The following is a 24,513-nucleotide window of genomic DNA, read 5'->3' on the forward strand; positions in this document are numbered from 1 at the left end:
TAAAATTTATATATATGTATAAATTTGTTCATTGTCGTTGTTGGGACCATCAGGTCAGATTTTGACTCAAAGTCACCTCAAGTCTCAGAAAGAACTGCTCCAAGGTTTCCTCAGCTACAACATAAAAAAAGCAAATCACTGGGTCTTGACTCTAGTGGAGCTGCTGGATAGATTAGAACTCCTAACCTTTTGATTAGCAGCCACCAAGGCTTCTCATATGTATTAAATAAAAAACAAACAGAACCTCAAAGTTGGAACTGACCCTTCAATGGGTTTCTGAGGCTGTTCATTACACAAGCTGAGACTCCCTGTCTTTCTGCCCTGGAGCTGCTTGGGGATTTGAACTGCCAGAAAAGCACAGCTTTGGTGTTAGCAATGCATATTTATACACACATTCTATTCTTATATATTCCACATATAACTATGCCTAACACACATTAGGGAGCTCTGATGACTCAGTGGTAAGGAATAGTGCTGCCAACCCAAAAGTACACAGTTCGAATCCACTAGCTGCTTAGCAGGAGAAATATAGGCAATCACCTTCCATGCAATTTACTGCCTCTGAAAACCTGCCGGAGGATTAGCTATAGGTTGAGTCCAACTCCATGGTACATAACAACATACACACATTAAGGAATACAAAAAATGTAAGCAGAGATAAGTGTTTGTGACATAAAAACTCAAGGAGGAAATGGAGTCTTGAGGTCCTCAGGGCAGATCCCAAAGGGCAAATAAGCAAGGAAGAGAGTCTTGGAGCAGCTCGTTCCTAAAGAGGGTATAAAAGTGTAGTGGTCAGAATATGCAAGACATCCAGTTGTGTGACTTGTAGGCATAGTTATATGTAGAATATATAAGAATTAGAATGTGCATAGAAATATGCATGCTATAAATCACTATGTCTCCTCTTCCTCAGTGGCTAGGACAGACAGCAGACCTCTAGGAGAGTGATCACTAGGGTGACCTGCACCTAGGGTCACTTGTACTTGTTAACACTGTAGCAATGACACAGTGGAGTCAAGAGTAGACAAAGAGAGAGGCATAGACTGAGAAGTACAAGAAAGATCTGGGGCAAGAAATCACAGGAACAAAAAAAAAAGTCATACCTCTGGCTTCCAGTTTAGTCTATGGGTCATAGGGTGTGGAATAGACTTAACACTTATAGTTCAAGGGTTTACAAATCATAGTACTATAGAGACAGAGACAGCTTAGGGTTTCTGACTTCCAGTTTCCATTATTTGCCACCAAACATGACATATTTTAATGGAATTTTCCTAACACAAGTCAATTATTGGAAAAGCATAAGCACATCTTAAATTAGGGGGAAAATACTAATGATTTTATTTTTATAAAGAAAAAGGTTTTCATTGTTTTTATTCTGCGCTATTGAATCAACTATGTCTCACAGAGACCCTATGAACAATGGCTCTGAATCCTGCCTTATCCTGAGCCAATCTCACCATCTCAGACACACCTGACCCCACTGCCACAATCACTGTGTGAATCCATCTTATCCAGGGTCTTCCTCTCCTGTGCTGACCCTCTGCCCTTCCAAACATGATGTCCTCCTCCAAGGACATTATGCCCAAAGTATGTGAGACAGAGCTTAAAAATCCTTGCCTCCAAGAAGCAACCTGCTGTCATTCTCTCTACATATGTTCAACACTCTTCTCCAGCAGCACAACACAAAAGCATTGATTCTTCTAGCATTTGAAAACTTGAGATCCACAAAATGGGTTAAAGTGGGTAATCTCCATTTGTTGACATTTATGGAAGTTTTGCTTTTCTTTTTTAACCTTTCATCCTAGGTTAAAAATATTAATATTATAATAGATTCTAAATGGAAATACATTTAGCTTTAAATATAATGGACTCTAAAAACAATAAACGTTCAGGGTTGAACGACAAAATGTAACCATCCTAAATGCTATTGTTATATGTTGTTGAGTCTGGAACTAACTCAGAGCTGACACCTCTAGTGGGTTTTCCTGAGGTTGTAAATTGCATGGTAAGTCACTGTTCATTTTTCTCCTATGTAGCGACTGGTGGATTTGAACCAACTGCCTTTGGCAACTCCTTACCCAGGAGGCCACCAGATGCCCTAACCATCCAAAATATTAGATATTATTATTATTATTTTGTGCTGTTGAGTCATTTGCAACTCATAGTGACCCTATGTACAACAGCTCTGAACCCTGCTCTATCTTAAGCCAACCTCATTGTTTCTGACACACCTAACCCTATTATTCCAGTCACTGAGTCAATCAATCTCATCCAAAGTCTTCCTCTCTTGTGCTGTCCCTCTACCCTTTCAAACATGATGTTCCTTTCTGAGGACTGGTTCCTTTTTGCAACATGCCCAAAGTATGTGAGATGGAGCTGTAGAATACTTGCCTCCAAGAAGCAGCCTGGTTTTATCTGCTTCAGGAAGAACCTGTTTATTCTCCTAGCAGTTCAATACCCTTCACCAGCACCACAACTCAAAGGCATCAATTCTTCTTCTGTCATCGTTAGTCATTGTTCAGCTCTCTGATGCATAGCAGGCAATTGTGAAAACCATGGCCTGGATCAGACACACCTTAGTCTCCAGATTGACACTGTTGCTCTTCAGTACTCTGGAAAAGTTCCTGACAGCAGATTTTTCCAAAGCAATTTGTCTTTTGATTTCCTGGCTGCTTGTACCAAGAATGTTGATTGTGGAGCCAAGTGAGCTGAAGTTGTCAACAATCTCAATCTCTTCACTGTCTATCATGATGCTGCCTATTGGCTCAGTGGTGAGAATCTTTGTTTTCTTGATGTTGAGCTTCAATCCATATAGAAAGCTACAGTGCTTGACCTTTTGCAGCAAATGCCTCATGTCACGGATGCTAGTGGATATTGTTATTAGGTGCCATCAAGTCAAACACAACTCATAGGAACTCTATGAAGAACCACAGCTCTGAATTCTGCCCTATCCTGAGCCATCTTCATCATCTCTGACATACCTAAATGCTGCAGTCATTATAATATATCTTGTTGATGTTCTTCTTCCTTTTTTGTTGACTCTCCACCTATCCAAGCATGGTGTCCCTTTCCAATGAATAGCCAGTCCTGACAATGTGCCTGAAATATGTGAGAAGAGCTTTACCATCCTTGCCTTTATGGAGCACTCTGGGTGCACTTTTACCAAGGTGTATCTTTCTGTTCTTCTGTCAGTCCATGAGATATTCAGTGCTCTTCTCCAACACCACAACTCAGTGGCATCAATTCTTCTGTCCTTATTCACCGTCCAGCTCTTAGATGCACAGGAAGTGATTGAAAGGCTATGGCCGGGATCAGGTGCACATTAATCTTCAAACTGACATCACTGCTCCACACTTAGAGAGGTCCTTGATAGTGGACTTACTCAATGCAATACACCTCCTGATCTCCACACTGCTGCTACCACAGGTGTTGAGTGTGGATCCAAGTAAGATGAAATCATTGCCAATGCCAATATTTTCTCCATCTATCATGATGTTACCTATTGGGCTAGTGATGAGGAGTTTTGTCTTCTTAATGTTGAGATATAATCCATATTGAAGGCTATATTCTCTATTTCAAGTCATCTTCACTTGCAACAAGCAAGGTTTATTAGCTGCATAATGTAGGTTACCGTCCTTCTATTTTAATGCCACATTCTTCTTCATGGACTCCAGCTTCTCAAAAGATTTGCTAAGCATATAAATTGAATAGGTATGGAGAAAGTAAACAGCCCTGACACATACTATTCCTGATTTTTAAACCATTTAGTGTCCTGATCAATGTCAGTATCAATGTAAAAAGGGACCATCCTGAGAGATATCTCAAGAAGATTGTTGTTCTTGTTATGTGCCACCGAGTTGCCTGTGACTCATAGTGACCCTATGTACAACAGACCTAACCCCTGCTCTATCCTGTGTCAATCTTATTGTCTCTGACATACCCACCTACCTCCATTACCCCAGTCACTGAATCAATCCATCTCCTCAAGGGTCTTCCTGTCTTGTGCTACTATCTCTCCCAAGCATGACATCCCTCCCCAAGGACTGGTCCCACCTTGCAACATGTCCAAAGTATGTCAGACAAAGCTTCAGAACCATTGTCTCCAAGGAGCAGCCTGGTTCCACACTGTCTAGGATGAACCTGTTCATTCTCCTAGCAGTCCATGGTATATTCAATACTCTTCTCCAGCACCACAGCTCAAAAGCATCAACTCTCGTTTTATCATCCCTAGTCATTGTCCAGGTTTCTGATGCATAGCAAGTGATTGCAAAGGCTATGGCCTATATCAGGCACAGCTTAGCCTCTAGATTGACATCGCTGTTCTTCAGTAATCAGAAAGATGCCACTGATAAAGGTGCTTCTCAAATTCCATCTCATTTTATATCATCATCAAGAAGATGTCAATAAAAATATAATAAATCATCTATCAGTTTTGGCCTTATAACTTATTCATGACAAGTTCAAGTAGAGAGCATTAGTCTACATGGAGTGCAGAAAAACCAATCCAAAGAGGAAATCTGTAGTCTTTCACCTCTGTCCTTTGAAAGAATTTGAACCTGGAGACACATACATTCAGATTGTTGTTTTGTACCACTGAGCTGGAACCAACCCATAACTGACCCTCTGGCAGGTTTTCAGAGGCAATAAGTCACATGGGAGAAGACTACTCATCTTTCTTCCATGGAGGGGCTGGCAATTCGAACCACGTGCCTTTCGTTGGCTGTACAATTCCTTACCATTAAGCCACCAGAGCCCCCTATATTCTAATTACAAGGGCAGATTTTACCAGTTTTATCACAGTCACTGGAAAGGTCACTTTCCTTCATGATAAATTTGAAACATGTAGTCTCTCTTTTCACTATGACTCAAGAATTTATCCATGTGAATCATCTATTGCTATAGTGATGGAAAGCAGATTTTGACTCATGTTTTGAAGTAATGTCTAGGCTAAAAGGGATATTGGCCCTGACTGCTAGCTCATAGGAAGCTATGGTGCTAACCCAAAGGTCATGTCTCTCTGGCACTTTGAATCTATCTGCAGTTTTGAGGAGAAAGATGGACACTCTTTCCCTTGAGATTCACAGCCTTGGAAACCCACTGGCAGGACAGTTACTTGAGCCTGTTCTGACCTGGTGGCAGTGAGTTTTTTAGTTGAGGCATACGAATGATGCATCTGAACCACAGGTGCAGGAAATGGTAAGAAAGACTTGTTTGTAAAAAGATATAAAAGGCCATTTCAACTCCTAGAAGCTTGTTGCATTAATAAATCAAAAGTTTAAGAATTAGACTTATATTCTTAGTTGACTCCCCCAATGTTGAGTAATCCCAGGAGATTTAACTAGCCACACAACCCCGTCTTTATCATGTCTCATTTCAAGTGATAAGAAATTATAAATCACTGCCTTTTAGACTTAGCATACATACCTGTAAGTTTTTAGGTGATATTTTCTATCTCTAATCATGTGAGGTGCTCGAGAGAGGATGGCATTTCGTAAGATTTTTCCAGCCCTGAGTATCTTCTCTGAAGGGACCTGAATTTTAATAATGTGAAAGGAGAAGAGAAAAAAAGGAGAGTTTATAGGAGGAGCACAGACCAGATGAATTCTTAAATCATTTCTCAATTTGACTGTTGCTCTGAGAAACTTAACTCACTAATTCATTGACATTATTCTCTCGTATGTGACATGGCACTGTTTTATGCTGACAAGTGAGACACACTGAATATATATTGTCTTTAGAACATGTGCCAGAGGTCTTCTGACGTGACGCCGTGACACATGGGCCACCTCCAGTGGTTACTTAAGAAGTTAGCTCGGATGGCTTGACAACCCACCTACGTCCCATTACCTTGGTAATGGTGTTAGCAGGATGAAGAGGAACGTGAGGTTCAATGAGAGGTGTCTGAAAAATAAAATGTTAAAGCAAAAGAAAATTAAGCAAAAAATCAGCAAAGAAAATTATGGGCTGGGGAATAATAAGAAACATCTATTTTTATAAAATTCAAATAAAAAAAAAAACCAAACAAATCACCAAGAGGTAAAATCTTCCTAGAGCACTTGAATGCATGGACATTCAAAGGGCAAAATAAGGTCGTTCAATTTGCCAAAATTTAAATAGAAATTATTATAACATGAAAAACAACAACAACCAAACCCAAATGGAGAGGAATGATCAGATGTTTGTAAGCTTGTGTGAAGAAAATAAATATCCACTCAAAACAAACATCAGAGGAAGAAAACAAAAAAGCAAATGAAGATAAACATAAACAGAATTTTTCAATGGCATGTCCCATGAGCTAGGGGTAAAGTATTGACCTAGGAGGCCACTGAATGATTTAATTTGTTCTCTTGTAGCTAAGACTGCTTTTCTGGAATTTATATTCTTAGAAAGTTTTAGAGATTAAATGATGCTTTTTAGTGGTTCTGTGGATATTAATTCACTAGAACTCACTAGGACAGCAAATATACTTTCTCTTCATTTACAAAAATATACCACTTCCAGGGGCCCTGGTGGTAGTGGATTAATTACTTGGCCACTAACCAAAAGGCTGACAGTTCAAACCCATTAGCTACTAAGTGGGAGAAAAGCTGAGGTAGTCTGATTCCATAAAGATATATACAGCCTGAGACATCCCATGGGGCAGTTCTATTCTGCTTTACCATGTCACTATGAATTGGAATCAGTTCAATGAAAATGAGTTTGGTTTTGTACATAATTTTCAGGAATTCTCGTGGTACTATGGTTATAGACTTCAGATGCTAAGCATAAGGTTGTGAGTTCAAACCTAGCAGCTACTCCATGGGAGAAAGATGTGGCATTTGGCTTCCATGATGACTGATATAATTCTGTTCTTTCCTATGGGGTCTCTATGAGTCAGGGTCAACTCATCAGCAACAGATTGGGTTTAGGTATGAAATTTTCAGAACTCTCTGAGTGTCAGAACTCTTTAAGTTCATATTATCAAACACAGATGTGGCAGCCTATTTCCATAGTGATTTAGATCATTCTACTCTGTCCTGCAGCAGTGGGCTTGATGTGTCAGAAACTGTGAAGATGGCAGAGGATAAGACAGAGTTCAGATCTGCTTTTCATAGGGTCGCTCTGAGTTGTACTTGACACCATAGCATCTAAAACACCACCACCTCTCTGTCCTACAACCATGAAGGAAAGGTAGCTGGAAATCACAGACTTGTTGACAGAAACAAGGTCAGAAATAGAATGACTGAATTTTGTACAGTCAATGAATTACTCAGAGCAAATATCTTTAAAAAACCCTCACACTAACAGCGACTTTACACATGGATCTCACCAGAGGAACAGCATAGGAATCAGACTGAGTATAATTCAGGAAAGAATCCTTGGAGAAGCTCAATATCAGCAGTCAAAACCATGCCAGGTGCTGACTGTGGAGCAGACTGTCAATTACTCACATGCAAGTTCAAATTGAGGCTGAAGAAGCAAGTCCATGAGAACCAAAATATGATCTCGAGTCTATCCCACATGAACTTAAAAATCATCTTAATACAGTTTGAAGCACTGAACACCAATGATCGAAGACCAGATGAGTTGTGGGATGGCATCAAAGGATATCATCCATGAAGAGAACAAAAGGTCACTACAAAAACAGAGGAAGAAAAACCAAAGTGGATGTCAGAAGAGATCCTGAAAGTGGCACTAGAGCATCATGAAGCCAAATCAAAGGGAAAAGAAGTTGAAAAGAGCTGAACAGATTTCAAAGGACAGCTCCAGAAGTCAAAACAAAGTATTGTAGTGGAATATGCAGAGACTTCTAATTAAAGACAGGAGGATAAAAAGGGAAGCACTCCCTCAGCTTGATAATAAGAACTGATAAACAAATTCAAGCCTTGAGTTGTAAGACTTAGAGACACCATAAATCTTGAATGATTCAGCAAGCATCAAAAGAAGATGGAGGGAATACACAGAATCATGGAACCAAAAAGAACTGGCTGACATGGAATTATTTCAGGAAATACCGTATGACCCAATGGTAGGGAAAGAAGAAGTTCAAGGTTCATTGAAGGCATTGGCAAAAAATAAGGCCCAAGGAATCAATGGGATGTGAATTGACACATTTCAAATGACAGATGCAGTCGTGGACTGCTTACCAGACTATCCCAGGAAATTTGGAGGACAACTGCCAAAATTTGGAAGATATGGCCGGCTGACTGGAAGAGATCCATATTGGTTCCCTTTTCCAAGAAATGTGATCCAACAGAAAGTGGAAATTACTGAACCACATAAATAATATCACATGCAAAAAAATTCTGCTGGAAGTCATTAAAAAATGACTAGAACAGTACTAGACAGAGAACTGCCAGTTATTAAAGTAGGATTTAGAAGAGGTTGTGGCATGAGGAATATTATTGCTGATGTCAGATGGATCCTGGCTGAAAGCAAAGAATACCAGAACACTGTCTATCTGTGCTTTATTCACTATTGAAAAACATTTGATTGTGTGGATCATAACAAATTATGACTAACATTGAGAAGAATGGGAATCTCAGAACACTTAATTGTGTTCATGCAAAACCTATATCTAGACCAAGAAGCTGGTGTGCGAACACAGCAAAGGAACATTACTGTTGTTATGTACCATTGAGTCACTGGCAACTCATAGTGACTCTATGTACAACAGCTCTGAACCTTTCACAGATATGCACCTTGCTGCCCAGGTCCTACTGAAATCCCTTAAATCTCTTTCTCTTAAACATCTGATGATATTTCCAAATGAAGGATAAAAAAATACCGAGTCAAATTTTGTGGCAGGATCAATACAAGAACTTATGGCACTTCCAGATGGTAAGAAAAGATGGTGACTTTCACATGAGATTGTGAAAGGCAGAATCATAATCCTTAAAAATGTCCACATCCAAATCCCTAAACCTGTGGATGGGTAATGTGGCAAATGGGATTGGCAGATGTGATTAAACAAATGATCTCAAGGGGGTTATCCTGGACTATTTGGATGGGGTCAATATAATTGTTGTTGTGTGTGCCACTGAGTCAGAACCGACCCGTAACTGACCCTTGGGCAGATTTTCAGAAGCAGTAAATCACATAAGGGGAAAATACCCATCCTTTTCCTGCAGAGCAGCTGGTGGATTCAAACCATTGCAGTGCAGCTTCTTATCACTAGGCTACCAGAGCTACATTAAGGGACCTTAAAAGATCAAAATAGGAAAGCAGGGAACAGCATAAGAAAAGTCCAATGTTTGGTGAAGTGTCTGTTCATATCCTGTGCCCATTTTTCAATTAGGTTATTTACTTTTATCTTGTTGTGGTGTTTGACTCTTTTATAAATTCTAGATAAACATCCCTTGTCAGACATGTCATTACCAAATATTTTTTCCCAATCTGTGCCTTCCCTTTTTACCCTATTGGAGAAGTTTTTGGATGTGCATAGGGATTTGAGTCTTAGAAGATCCCATTCATCTACGTTATCTTATCCTGGTTGTAGATTTTTCCAGAATACTTGGAAGACTGTTTATGTTGTGGATTAGGAAGCTTTTCTTTAATGAAGTTTATAGTCCTAGGTCCATAATCCACCTTGAATTTCCACTACTGGGAATTTACCCTAAAGAAACCATAACTGCCACCCAAGCAGATATTTGCACACCCATGTTTATTGTGGCTTTGTTTGCAATAGCAAAGAGCTGGAAACAACCCAAGCGCCCAACAACAAATGAATGGATAGAGAAGGTCTGGTATAACCACACAATGGAATACTATGCAGCATAGAAACACAAGGAACTCATGAAATAGTATGCAAAGTGGATGACCCTGAAGGACATTATGATGAGTGAAATATCTCAGTCACAAAAGGACAAATATTGCACAAATAAAACAGGACTGACATCAGGGTTGAGAGAAGACAGAAGAAGAGGGGAGGAATGATGTTTATTGCATTGAAACAGGTGAGGGAGGGAACTGTTTAAAATGGATATATGAATGGGTATTCTTGTCATTACAGAAGTCCAGAATGAAGGCTGCATAGTGGAGTGGACTTGGGGGGAGGCAGTGCATAACAATTAGAGAGTTTTTCTTTTCAAGGAGAAGACTGAATTGGGGGGAGGAGGTGCGCAGGGAGAAAAGTGCAACAATGAATGACTGGAAACACTAAGTCTCAATAAACTTTCATTAAAATTAATAATAATAAAAAAAGGTCCAATCTTAAAAAAAGAATAGACCTCAAACTCCTGAAATCTGGAAACAGCAGAGAAATAGATTCTCCTCAACAATGTCTAGAAGGAACTGGATCTTGCCAACATGTTGATTTTTGAGCAGTGAGATTCACTTGAAACTTCTGAACTCCAGGTAAGATTTTTTTTTTTTTTGCTGAAAGTCATTATGATAACTGCATAAGACACTTCTCTTGTTGTTCATTGCCACTGGGTCAGATCAACTCAGAGCTGACCCTCCTTTGGATTTGCAGAAGCTAGAAATCATATGTTTGCCCAACAGAGAGATTATAGCATTATGCTTTATATTAAAAGTTCTATATTGAATAAAGTCACATCACCTTGAAAAATGTTCAAAAGCACCGGGCCATCATTTATCCCCAGACCCTGGAATCACAAGCTATATATTTCAAGCTATGCATACGCTGTGTTCATGTAACCTTCCCTCCATGCTGGATGAGTTGGTAATGTGTTCCTAGCAGCAGCTGGTTACGCATCGCAACAGTAAAAAGTTTTGGTTATTCTCAAAAGCAGTAGCAGAAAACCATGTCCTGTTTGCATCTTAGAGAAAGGAGGTGACATCTATGAAGACTAGAGGAGAAGGATGTAGACATAGCTTCTAAGGTACCTTTTCTATAAAACCTCTCTCTACTTTGTGGTGGTCTTTGAGAGGCTAACTGAGCTAGAGGTCAAGAGGATGCTGTGTCTCTCAAGGCTACTGATGGATGTTTATTCTTCTGTAGGAACAGTAAAACTTTATTTGAAGAAAGAATCATTTTTCTCCCCCTGTAGAAATAGATATAACAAAATGTGAACAAGTGGTTCCTGGTTAGTTCATCTTGTTGGAACCCTGAAAAGAAAGTATAACAAAAGTCTGGGGAGGCATCAAGTTTCAACAAGAATTTTTCCTTTATTCACAGCTTCTAAAGAAAGGTACAAATACACAAGGTTGTCTTTCAGTTAGATAATCTTAGTGCCAATTTCCAGAACCAAGAGGCTGTGTAACCTGTAGACAGGAAGTATGCTTAGACCTTCCCTAGCTCACAGATGTTAGTTTTAGGGGCATAGCATGAATTTTTGGGAAAAGGGATGGTTCCCTTATTTAAATAAAACTTCCAAGCCACAGAGGGAAAGTTTTGTTTGGTGGGAACAGGAATTTGTCTTTGAAAGTGGCACTCTATTGAGTTAAGACAAGATCCTAATGTTAGACGTGCACTGCTACTTAGAACCCACCTGCTGTCTGACAGGAAGCCTTTGCAACAGGCCGGCTGAGCTCCGGAGGAAAACATCACTGACTGGTGCCTACTAGAGGACCCCTACCAACGTTGTGAGACAGGGAGCCTCACTGCTAGCTCAAAGGCTGGGCTTCTCTGGCAGTTCAAATCCATCAGCAGCTCAGTGTGAGAAAGATGGCGAATCTATGTGATTAGCAGCCTCCGATACCCACTGGAGAATCAGCTATGAGTTGGTTGCAACTTGACAGCAATGAGAGAAAAAAGTTTTATGAGCCACAGCCTCACATTTCCCGGGAAGTGAAAGAGAAGACCCTCAGAAAGATGGACTGATGATTGATTGCTACCGTGGCTGTAAAAAAACGGGCCCAAACCGCGGAGACAATGAGAATGGAGGAAGAGCAAACAGGGTTTTGTTCTGTTGCAAACAGGGTCAGTATGAGGCAGAGCTGACTTAGTGGCAACAACAGCAAAGGAATTCTGGGGGTGCAGTGTTAAGCACACCCTACTAACTAAAAGGTGGGTGTCTGAACCGACCAGCTACACTGAGGGACAAAGACGTGGCAGCCTGCTTCCATGGAGATGACAGTCTTGGGCACCTCCTGGGGCAGTTCTACTCAGTCCTCTGGGATCACTGTCAGTCAGAACTGACTTGGCGGCAACTGGTGTTTTGGTTTTAACTTAGGAGCATGTCTTTATGGCTTTTGTTTCTGTTTACTTATTTCCTGTTTTATTTTCCTTGATTTTCATAAAACTTTTTTTGACAACTTCTCCTTAGACATGTGATTAAGAAATAAGGGGGGAAAATTTTTTCATGTGATAAATGACAGGTTGACTAGGAGAGTGAAGGAAGCAGGTAGTGATAACAGTAAGAATCGAAGTGAGAGAACCAGCTGGAGGTAAACAAAGACGTGCTGCCAGGCTCCGTAGAAGTGTTACTGAACATGCTCCTCGTTATCAGTTATTATTATTTTATCACTCCTGTAAAGAGAAATCAAGCCAAGAAAACAAAGGCTAAAGATATTTAGAAACTTGAGTGAGTTCAGATAGATAATGACTGGAAGAGCCAGGATTGAATGCAGCACTCTCATCCCAGTGTCACTTCGCAGGTGCCTTTTCTTCCAGAAGCCTCTCTGCTTCTCCTATAGAAAACTTAACATTTTCTGTTTGATAAAACATTATTGAAAAAAAGTGTATCTAAACCCTTCTAGGTCATCAGGCTGCAAGCCTGATCTTATGGCATCCCCAAGGTAAGTATTCACCATGATTTATACTGAGCCTTCATGTTTCTGCTTAATCTACACCAATTTTAAAACCAATTTTGTAACAACAAAACATCTGGCAAGTTCAGACAAATATACCAGAAGCAAAGCTTCTAACATCCAAGTGGGAAATGGAAACTACTCTGTGTCTTGACCACAGAGAAAATTTAAAGCCAGAATGTGATTTCATAGGTGGCAGAACTGAAGAGAAGTCAAAAGGTAATACTGAGGCAACTGATGTTAGTAATTGCAGGAAATCTTCAGAGAGAGGAATAGAGGGAAAAGAGAGCACTACTAGAGCCCAGGCTAGGCGTCCTGGTGGAAGTCACACCCCTGGAAGGTCTGAACGACTGCAATTAGAGATGTCTGCAGTGCAGAGAACAAGGCGAGGTCCTCCCATATCCAATCCCTTGCAGCCAGTGCCAGTGGACAGGGGAGCCTGGGAAGCAGAGCCTCAGAGGACAATCCCCTTGTAATGAACTGCAGAGCACAGAAATGACCAAGAATCGGCCTGAGGACAGTCAGGCTCGGGATGGGCACAGCAGGGAGTGTGCAGTGGGGCAAGAACGCCACATTTACCCACCCTACCCCTCTCATACTCCTGATATTCCCTATCTTCCTAGGCACTCTTCCTGTTGGGTGCTATTAAAAACAAAACAAAACAAACCTCCACAACAATCTCAAGGACTACCAAACCACAAAGACAGCAGACGTTAATTCCCACTCAAGGAGAGATACGCCAGGTGTATCAGAGTAGAACCTTACTCCATGGAGGCTTCAGTGGCTGGTATTTTGGAAGCAGATTGCCTGGCCTTTCTTCCAAGGTCCCTATGGATGGATTCAAACCTCCAAACTTTTGATTAGTAGCCAAGTGTGTTGACCATTTGCAAAACCCAAAGGTGAGCAGTGGGGTAGCACAAGTGGGGCCTGCATTCAATGCTTCCTTGGCTTGTTCCTTAAAGCGGGCCATGTTTTGACCTACAGCCAGAAAACACGTGTCACAAAGCAGTCCTAAAAGGAATGAACCCTTCTCTTACTAAATGTATTATCACACATTTCAGCACATATAAATGTTGAAGATAAGCATTCTTCCTTCTGACTGGAGTATGAAAGAATCCAAGTTGGGCTGCAAAAATGATCCTGAAAAGCTAGAGAAAGAAGACAGACAAAGGCAGAGGTATTCAGCTTCCTCTTGGTTTTTTCTTGGCTTTCTCCCCTGAAGACTTCCCTCAGGATTGACCATAATTGGTTTTTGTTTGTTTCTGGAGAGGAGAGGCATTCTACTGCTTTTTATTATGTTTGTATTACTACTGAAAAGGAGAAAATATTCCTTTTGGCACCAGAGCCAATTCAGAAATACTAATCAGGTGATGAAAAATATGAATTTAGCCTCCAATACAGGATGCACAATAACTCCCCAGTAGATTATAATGAAGCACAAGGCACCGTAATAGGCCACGTGAAAAGCCACATTCAGACCCTTTTGAAAAGGGGTAATCCTTTTTTACTCAACTATTTGCTCACAGAAGCCTTTTGCATGGAGCAGTCTTTTAAGCCAAGAAACAACAATATTAAGCTAGATTGGGACACAAAGCTCATGGAGGAACTCTGGCAACCCAGTGCATTAAGGAGTCACAGAAGTCCACAGCCAATTTGTCTCGAGTATTAAATGAAGTCCTGTTTGCACAGAGCAACATACTAGGCTAAATAGAAGACTTTACCTAGCCTAAATGAACTTCTGATCTTGTTTGCAAAACAGAATTTATATGGGTTAAACCATTAGTGAGAAAATATGAGTCAACAAAGAAATGATGGAAGATTCTTGATTTTTAAATTCCCCCCTTTCTCATTTCAGATGAGGAACTCTCTAGAAAGTAGAAGGAATAAGAATATTTTTCACTCTTTAAGTAAAAATGATATCTTTTTAGGGGTTGCATTCCCTTGTTTTGATATTTTTGAGGATTTCAACCAAGGTCTTGGAAATGTATGTTTTATTTTTGTAATAATTATCGATTATATCATCACTCTGGCCAGATGACATTTAAATGAGGGCTGAAACAGACTCAGACAGATGTCACCACTCCTAAATACTTACATAAGTCTTTCCATTGCTCAAATTATGGAAAAATAATCTATAGGCCTTTTCCATCTGCATATTTAAAAATAAATATTTTTAAAAGTCTTTTCTAGTTTAAAAGACTTTCAGCTTTGATGTGTAAAGAGCTTAGAAGTTATTCTTACAATAGGAAAGAGTCAACAAAATTAAAATCAGTTGGTTTCACTGAATGTCTCTGGGATTGCAGAGCAAGTAAGACCTCAGAATCTGTAGACAGGTAGAATCTCCAGAGAGGTACAGCTTATCTGGAGCAGAAGTCATGGTGGCCAGAAGCTTGTAGGAGCATTCAAACTGTATTTTTTCTTTCCTTTTTAGGTTTTAGTATCTGTTATTTTCTAGCTTGATTAGATGTGGACAACTTTCTCTCCCTGAGCATAAATGATGATTTGGATGCATTTGGGCAGTTATGTATGAACTAAAGGAGCCCAAATGGTACAGGGCCTTGTGTGGCAGGTTGCTAACCCAAAGCTCAGCGGTTCAAGCTTAGCAGCAAACCAAGAGAGGAGACATGGGCAATCTCCTGGCAAGATTTACAATTTTGGGAACGTGAAGGAGGATCACTATGATTCATACTTGACAAGAAAAGGTTAGGGTTTTTTCCTTTTTCCCAAGAATGGACTATCTTGAGAGTGAAAAACTCCACACTTTTATGGGTTTTTTTTCTTTCAAGAGCCCCATTTAGTGAAAAGACAAAAAAGGATTTCCTGATGACTCTGCCAACAGGAGGTTAAGAACATTGTTTGAGATTATTCTTCAAATCTGTGGCCCAACAGGACAGAGCAGAGTTGCTCCATAGGGTTTGGGAGCCTGTAATCTTTATGGGAGCATATTTCTAAGTCTTTTTCCAGGTGAACTGCTAGGTGCTGTTTGGTTAGTAGCTGAGTGCTTAATCACCACACACCATTAGGGCTCATCAGGATAGAATAACCTTTGTGAAGTACACTCAGAAGGGTGCTCTGGTGGTCTTGTGGCAAGAAGCTGAGCTGCAATCCCAAAGGCATGTGGTTTGAGGCCATCAGCTGCTCTGCAGGAGAAGGATGGGAAATTTCCTTCCTTGCAATTAACTGCTTCTGAAAAACCCACCAGAGGGTCAGCTATAAAAAATTAGCCATAAAAAATTTCTAGGGAAAATTACTTTATCAGAAAATTATTTCAGCCCATTCAGAGGAAGGATGTTCCTGTATAGTATAGATAGTTGGCTACTAACCATAATGCTGGTCATCTGGACTTAACCAGAGGGCTGTGGAAGAAAGACCTGGTGATCTACTTGCCAAGGGGCACAGCTTTGAAAAACCCTATGAAGTAGTTCTACTTTACGTATATGAGGTTGCCATGAATTGGAACCAATTTGATGACTACAAACTCGGTATTTGTTTTTCTAGCTCCTTCCCTTCACCTCCTGTCCGCCACTTTGGCCTGTTTCCCTTCACAGGCAAAGGAGTGATGTACCACCCCGAACCACCAGCTACCGGAAGGGGTGGGGCCCTGCGGAAAGACCAGCCTGCGTCTCTTGGATGGAGCAATATCCTTTAACCCCTTCTTGCCTAACCTAAAGGGGAGGGGAAAAAGCCACGAAAATGTTGTAGTTCACATCACAGGGACACAGATGAACAAAAGGACCAAGGTCGAATCATAAGATTCTAGAACCCCTTCTTCCCTGCACAGAACAGTATAGCAGTCTGCTCTCATAAAGGTACCAGCCTTGGGAAGCCCATGGGGCAGTTATATCCTGCCCTACACAGTGTCTATGAGTTGGAAATTGACTCAGTAGCAATAGGCATTTGGTTTTGTTTCCTCCCTCACATCCTTACTCATTGGTAGTGCTCTACTTTTAAAACTGTAAATATTATAACAAATATATGCAAGAAAGACTCTGAGATGCACTTCCTGGGAAATCTCAAAGATATCAAGTTAGACAAAACATACACAAATGCACACCAAATAAACAAAAATACATGAATATTAGAGGAATATTAGAGGAATCTGAAACCTCTGATGACTATATCCTTAGCAAACTTTAAACACAGTTCAATTCCTAATCAGATTAACATAAGACTTCATATTATCCATTATTCTTAAGGTATGAATAAGGAAAACATCTTTGAGTTGTAGTGTTGGCAAAAAAGTATCAAATATCTTATGGACTGACACAAGAACAAATATGTCTTGGAGGAAGTGTAACCAGGGTGCTTCTTAGGGAGCTCTGGTGGCCTAGTGGCAAGGAGCTGTGCTGCAGTCCTGAAGGCATGCGGTTTGAGGCCACCAGTTGCTCTGTAGGAGAAGGATGGGCAATCTCCTGTGCGATGAAATCTCCTATGCCTCTGAAAACCCTTCAGAGAGTCAGCTATGGGTTGGTTTCAACTCTATGGCACAAAGGGTGCTTCTTAGAGGCAAGGATGGTGAAACTTTACCCCACATACTTTGGACAATTGTCAGGAGAGGGCATGCTGAGAAAAGTAGAGGGTTTAGTAGAAGAGGAAGACCTTTAATGAGCTGGGCTGACACATAGTGACTGCCATGGTGGGCTGCAGCAGGGCAGGGATGATGAGGATGGTACAGGACAGGCCAAGGTTCCCATCTAGTGTTCACAGGGCTGCTAGGAGTTATCGTCCACTCAGGGGGACCGAATAACAACAATAAATCAGAACCTCCTAGATGGCAACTACTAATAACAACAAAGCATCTTTTACTTAATTCCTACTATGTAACATATCATGTGTGACATTTGGCAAGCAAACTACAAGGCATGCTATATGGGAGGGGGGGTGGAAAAAAAGGAAATGAAAATGAAGAACCATCACAGTCCGTAAAGAGAAAGTAAACATCAGAACAGATTCAGCTATGGCATGTGTTTCAGCATTTTCAGGGGGCAAAAATTCCAAAATAACTATGACTAATATGCTAAGGGCTGTACTAGAAAAGGCAGTATGTAAGAACAGATGGGAATGTAAGCAGAGAGATGGAAGCTCCAAGAAAGGTTCAAAAGGAGATGCTAAAAATTAAAAACATTATGAAGAATAAAGAGTGATTTTGATCGTCTTACGGGGAGGCTAGGCTCAGTGAAGGGATAACTTCATAATCTTTAAGATATGGCAATAGACATTTTCTGAACTGAAGTGAAAAGCTAAAACAATAATGAATAACAGAACACATACACAAGTATAGGATATCTAAGAACTGTGTGATAATTTCAAAAGGTATAATAATATGTATTCACATAAATAGAATACCAGAAGAAAGGAGGGGGCAATGGAGCAGAAGAAATAATAGAAATAGTCAACTAGATAGTAGCTGAAAAACATCCCAAATTAGTGACAGACACTAAACCACAGATCTAGGCAGCTCAGAAAATGCCAAGCAGGATAAAAACCAAATAATCTACTGTAAAGTGATTATATAACAAATGAAACACTGTAGTGTTATTTGGAAAAAGACTCAGATTAGTTAAAAATGGATACTGCAAATTCTAGGTGAACCATTAATAATTTTTAAAAGTATAATTGGCATGGAGATACAGAAAATAAAAGGAAATCATATCAAATATTAAAGCCAGAGAAAGAGAAAATAAAATCAAGAATCAGTGCAGTGAAAACAGCTATCAATAAGGCAGATATGAAAACTGAACATCAATAATCACTTCAAATGTGAATAGTTTTAATATAGCAATTAAAAGACAAAAGATTGTCAAAGCAGATTTTAAAAGTAAACATAACCCTCTATGTGTTATCTATAAGAAACTCACTTAAATATAAAGAATCCGAAAGGTTAAAAGTAGTTGAATAAAAATATATCATGCTAACATTAATAAAAAGAAAGCTGGCGTAGCTCTGATTTCAGATAAAGCATAATACCAAAACAATAAACAAGTCACTCTTGAAAGAAATGAAGCCAGGATGTTCAACTAAACCCAAGACTTGGTTTCAAGGATTTTGGATATGATGTCAGAATGGTCTAGTCCCTGGAGAAAGGTACTATATTTGGAAAAGTAGTGTTGTTGTGTACCTTTAAGTTGGAACTGAGCATAGCTGACCCTCCAGTGGGTTTCAGAGCCAATAAATCACACAAGAAGAAACTGTCCCTTTTTCCTATGGAGCAGCTGGTAAATTCAAACCAAGTGACTTTCAGTTGGCAGCACAATTCCTTACTGCAAAGCCACCTGAGCTCCCAAGTTAGTGAGAGGATTATTAAAAAAGAGGAAGACCAAAAACGGGCACAACAGTTGCAATAATGGCTCAAACACATTAACAGGCCTGAGGAACAATAATAAGCCTAAAATGGAACAAACATTAATAAGACATAACAGTCTTTAATGTGTGTGCCCCAGGAGGTCTGTCCTCAGGGCTGAGAATGCTGTCCTGCCTGCTCTGAAGGAAGGTGACTTTGTCCACGTGTTTCAAGATCCTTAGCTGAATGAATCCTGTTCCTTAGTAAATCACTTAACTGTAAGTATAGTTTGTGAAACACTCCTCTTCAGATAGCCTGCTCTGTTCATCCTGCATACAACAGTGAGCCCAACACAAATCTGGTTCTTGCAATAGCATGTATCATAGATACTATATTATATAATTGCTTTTTGCCTGTATCCAATAAAACACTGCTTTCAGGAAGCAGGAAAGGTTTTGTTTTGCTTCAGCTCCTGGCACATAGCAGGTACATGGTGAGCACCCAAAAATAATTTTCCATTGATTCACTCATTCTAGCCGACTTTGTATTTCTGGTAGCTGAAGAGAAAGTGGAAAAGTAACACTTAGTTGTGCTCATGTGAAACCTATACATAGACCAGGAAACAGTCCTTAGAACAGAGCAGGGAAACACTGCTTGGTTCAAGATCAGGAAAGGTGTGAGCCAGGGATGCATCCTGTCTCCATACCTTTTTAATCTATATATGGAACAGATCATTCTGGAGGCTTAGCTCTATGAGGCATCAGGATTGGAGGAAGACTCATCAACTACCTGAGTTATGGAGATGACACAGCCTTGCTTGCTGAAACTGAGGAGGACCTGAGGCTTTTGCTGCAGAAGATCAAGGACAGTAGTTTCAATATGACAAGAAATAATAAGCTCAATAAAACAAGAAGCTCAAGAAAACAAGGATTCTCACCACTGGGCCAACTGGCAGCTTCATGACAGATGGTGAAAAGATTGAGATTGTTAATAACTTCATCTTGCTTTGTTCCAAAATCAACATTTGTGGCACCAGCAGTCAAAAAAATAAAAACCAAGTTGCATTGGGAAAGTCGGCTGTCACGGACCTGTACTGAAGAACAATGATGTCAGTCTAGAGACTAAGGTGTGCCTGTTCTAGACCATGGTCTTCACAATTGCATACTTTTCATCTGAGAGCTGGAAAATAACTAAGGATGACAGAAGGATCAATGCCTTTGAGTTGTGGTCCTGGAGAAGAGTGTTGAACATACCATGGACTGCCAGGAGAATAAGCAGATCAGTCCTGGAGAGGATGAAACCAAGCTGATCCCTGGAGGCAAGGATTTTGAAGCTGTCTCACATACCCAGGAGGGCCCAGTCCTTGGAGAAGGACATCATGTTTGGAAGGGTGGAGGGACAACACAGGAGAGGAAGACCCGGGATGAGATGGATTGACTCAGTGACTGGAGCAATGGGATTAGGTCTACTGGAGTTGATAGAGCAGGATCAAGTGCTACTATAACTGCAGGTGACTCAATGGCACATAACAACAATAACAACACCACCACATGTTCAGATCTATGAGAGGAGTTTTGAGGAAAAGACTGCTTTGTCCATTGCCTCTGTAGCATGAAGAAATGAGTTTCATCTGTGGCCTAGGGGTTCAGATTGTATGTGAGTAGAAACTTCTGGATCAGAAGGCATTGCTTAAATGCCTCTCTTCCTTGGCTTCCCCTCCCCTTTAGTAGATTGGGTTTTGTGTACTCAAAACAGGTTGAGTAAAATCAGTGTTTTCTTAAACTTACAATCTGTAGGACTCACATGTGGATCTTCTAAAATGCAGATTTTTTGACTGGGTTAGTCTGGAATGTGTCCTAGACTCTGCATTTCTGCCAAATGATGTTGATGTCATTGGTGAGTGAACCGAGTTTGAACTTCAAGAAATTAAATGACTATCCATAGTGCCCTTCGGATCCAGATTTCATAATCCTTTACTAATAGATGAATGTTTCCTTAACATTAGGTCTACCAGACATAATAACCATCGCCCAAACAACATTTATATTACCTAAAACCCCCCAAATATTTTCTAGTTAAACATTTCCCAACCATTGCAATGGGCACTCAAGTACTTTACAGAAAGAATAAACACTTGAAAACTACTGCAATTATTACAGAAAATGTATTTAGCTTCTAAGGGTATTAAAATAATATACTTAATCACAAATAACCTACTTCAAAAGTGTTAAATGACAAATAATTCATCTCAACTAAATTCATTATATAAATATGAGATGGTATTTCTGTGATTAGGTATAATACAAGATAACTTTTCTATTACCTTCCTAAGAGAATAGATTAAAAAGTCACATCTAAAAATTATGAAATTAATACTGAAACTCAAAGACAGTGAGTCTGAAATTTCAGTAGCATGATGCATTTTCAATATTTGCTGGTTGTATTAGCATCTTTGTTTTAGCTGAGTGTGGCAGACTAAGAGTGTATTAATGGGTGGTAAAAGCTCAGAGAATCTCTGGAAAAGCCACAGAGACACACAAAGAAATGACACAGCCAAGAGTAAAGCCAGAACTATCCCACTGGGCATCCCAGAAATTGACAATGTGGTGCAAGAGACTTGGAATGCTGCTGGGTCCACTCACCTCAAAGCCCTGTTCCTCTATCCCTTGTTGTTGGGTACCATTGAATTGACTATGCCTCATAGCGACCGTTGTGTACTGTTGAGTCAGAACCATCTCATAGCTGACCCTCCCGTGGGTTTTCAGAGGCAGTAAACCACATGGGAGGAAACAGCCCATCTTTCTCCCATGGAGCAGCTGGGGATTAGAACCATGTGCTTTCAGGCTGGCAGTGTGGCTCCTTACAACCAAGCCACAATAGCGACCACCCTCACCAAAATAGATTCAGCAAACTTTGGCAGACCTTAAGCTCTACTTTGTGTTAGGAGAAACCAGAGGGTGTGAAAAACTCTAGTCAAGGTAGTGCCATTACCTTACCACAAAGTCAGAACAAGTGGCTACAGACTTGGGTTGTTAAGATCTAAGCGTAGTGAACAGGACATACTGATACATAATTACGTGCATGGTTATCTTGTTGAGTGCCTCAGAACTGATTTTGATTCATAGAGACTCCATGTTGATGAAGCAGAACAGCCTCCTGGTCTTTCTCCTGTGAAGCCAGTGGGTAGGTCTGAAATAACAACTTTTCTGTTTGCTTGTTAACTTGTTGCACCATCAGATTTCCTTATGTATATTCTGGCCCATTGCTAAGAAGCTGCACTGCAATCTCACAGGTACATGCTTTGAATCCACTAGCTGCTCTGAGGGAGAAGGATGGGCAGTCTCCTCTCATGTAATTATTGCTTCTGAAAATCTGCTGGAGAGTCACTTAAGGGCCGTTTCTGAGTTGATAGCAAACAACTACCACCACCACCACCCTAAAAGAGAGGCAAATTTCCTATTTCTTATTAAAAAACTGGGAATATTTAAAAATATTGCTTATTACAAACACATATGGTATAGCTGAGTCCTTAAAATGTTGCAAGAGTATAATATAAAATCCATATAACATAACTTGATGACTTATCACACTGTGCCTTTGCAGTGTGAATAAAAACATATGTGTAAATATGCATTTATTCTGTAGACATTTGAGACTATCCTATACTCTATCTGCCAAGGGGATACAATGGAGACCACTCTGGAACATGAAGCTGTTTGTGTTATAATGCTGTTTCAGGTATAAGATGTTTTAAAATGAGATTTGAAGTCCTTGGGTGATGCGCATGATCTGGATATCAACCGAAAGGTTGGTTTTTGTAGTACTGCTGGGAACCTATCCTGCTGTAATGCAAAAAGGAAAGCCTGGCAAACTGTTTCCATAAAGATTACAGCCGACGAACCCCATGGGGTCATCACCATGAGTCAGAACAGACCCAGCACTAACCAGTTTGATTTTTAAAAAAGTGGTTAATCCAATTAGACATAGCACTGAAACAATCTAATAATCTTTCATTTATTGTTAATAAGGAGCTGACTGTAGATTATTTTCCTCATCTTTTGTCCTTTGATGAATCACAATTTACACAGTAGATGGAACAATTTAAATTACTATTATGGAGATTAGTGATCGGCTAAGGCCATTGTTGAATTACTGATTTTGAGGAATCTCTGGTATATGTCTTCTGTAGACATCAACTGTGTCCTGTATTACCTTCAGAATCTTTCTACATTTTCTGAATCTTCATATTTTATTGCTTGTACAACAGTTATTTGCATGCTGATCTCCAAGAACAACATGAACTCCTTAAGATAAAAGAAATGTCTTTGTTATCTCCAAATCCCTGTGGTGTTTTGTTTATAGTATCTATTTGGTTAATATAAAAATCTTGAAGGAACATCTACATGGCAGTGGTATGGAGAAATGGAAAGAATTTGTCCTCCTTTCATTTCTGAAATTCCAGTTTGGTTTTTCATGTGTAGATCTAGAATGGTTACCTTTCTTTTAATATTGGTAATTAATTTGTGAATTATTTTACTTTTACTTTACCTCTGTCAGAAATATAATTTCTCCTCTGTTCAAATGTATAATAAGTTATTGTTGGAAGAGAACAATATTAATTTCACATCAACACTTTTGTTCCGTTAGATCAAAGATGTTTTAGCAAAACACATTCTGGCTAGAGAGGAGAAACTATCCTCTATTTTGACTTTCTCTTATTTGCCCCTGGTGAACACAAGGTAAGTTTTGCCTTGTCACTGTTATGGAAAGTATTTCTGAATATGCTTTCAACATTTTTGAAAACTTGACAAAAGTCATGGACTTTCATGATGAGCACAGTCCAAACCCTGCTTCCATTTTCAGGAGTTAGAAGACTTCCTAAAGTCCCTACACAAATCCCGAAGCCGGATATGATTACTTCTGAATGCCACAGACATAGACTCAAGAGAAATATATACATATGTTCACCACAAGGTGTTTATCAGAACATTCAGAGCAGGGGTATACACAATTGTTTACTAGCAATGAAATACACAATACAGTGTATTTGTAGTATATTTCCATAGTGGTAAGAAGCTGCTCTGCAATCCCAAAGGTAAGCAGTTCTAATCCACCAGCTGCCCTGCACAAGAAGGATGGGCAATCTCCTCTCACTTGATTAACTGCCCTGAAAACCCGCCAGAGGGTCAACTATGGGTCAGTTCCAACCCAATGGTACACATTTGACAAATATACACAAAAAAGGGAAACCAATACTAACCAAAATAAAAATATAAAAGTATCACATTATTTCATCTATTAAAGGTATAAAAGTTGGTTACTATCTGAAAAGTCAAAGTAACAACTACTTTGGGTAGAAGAAATCACTAGAAGCATAAGGCAAGCCTCCAGAAAGACAGTAATATTTTGTTTCTAGATCAACTACTGACTGCTTAGGTGGTGAAAATGTATTGACCTGCATGATGTGTATACTTTTCTACATGTACATGCTAAGCATCAATTAAAAAGTCAAATCAGTTGTTTTAGTACAAGAAACCAAC

At 39.8% G+C, this 24,513-nt stretch overlaps 1 protein-coding gene across 4 annotated transcripts in view; it reads right to left on the minus strand.

Moving 5' to 3' along the window:
• Nucleotides 1-24,513, minus strand: part of RAPGEF4 (Rap guanine nucleotide exchange factor (GEF) 4) — a 423,137-nt gene that overhangs the window by 110,128 nt on the left and 288,496 nt on the right. For 2 of the 4 annotated variants that reach the window (XM_006878827.1, XM_006878829.1), the window contains 2 exons: nucleotides 5,848-5,901; nucleotides 5,425-5,531 (listed from right to left, as the gene is read on the minus strand). In XM_006878827.1, coding sequence (XP_006878889.1) covers nucleotides 5,425-5,531; nucleotides 5,848-5,901 — 161 coding nt within the window. The remainder of the gene's footprint in view (nucleotides 1-5,424; nucleotides 5,532-5,847; nucleotides 5,902-24,513) is intronic. The other 2 variants (XM_006878828.1, XM_006878830.1) reach the window with 1 other exon arrangement.

This window comes from Elephantulus edwardii, unplaced genomic scaffold (genome assembly GCF_000299155.1).
Source record: "Elephantulus edwardii isolate Elephantulus edwardi_28Jun2011 unplaced genomic scaffold, EleEdw1.0 scaffold00001, whole genome shotgun sequence".
Taxonomy (NCBI): domain Eukaryota; kingdom Metazoa; phylum Chordata; class Mammalia; order Macroscelidea; family Macroscelididae; genus Elephantulus; species Elephantulus edwardii.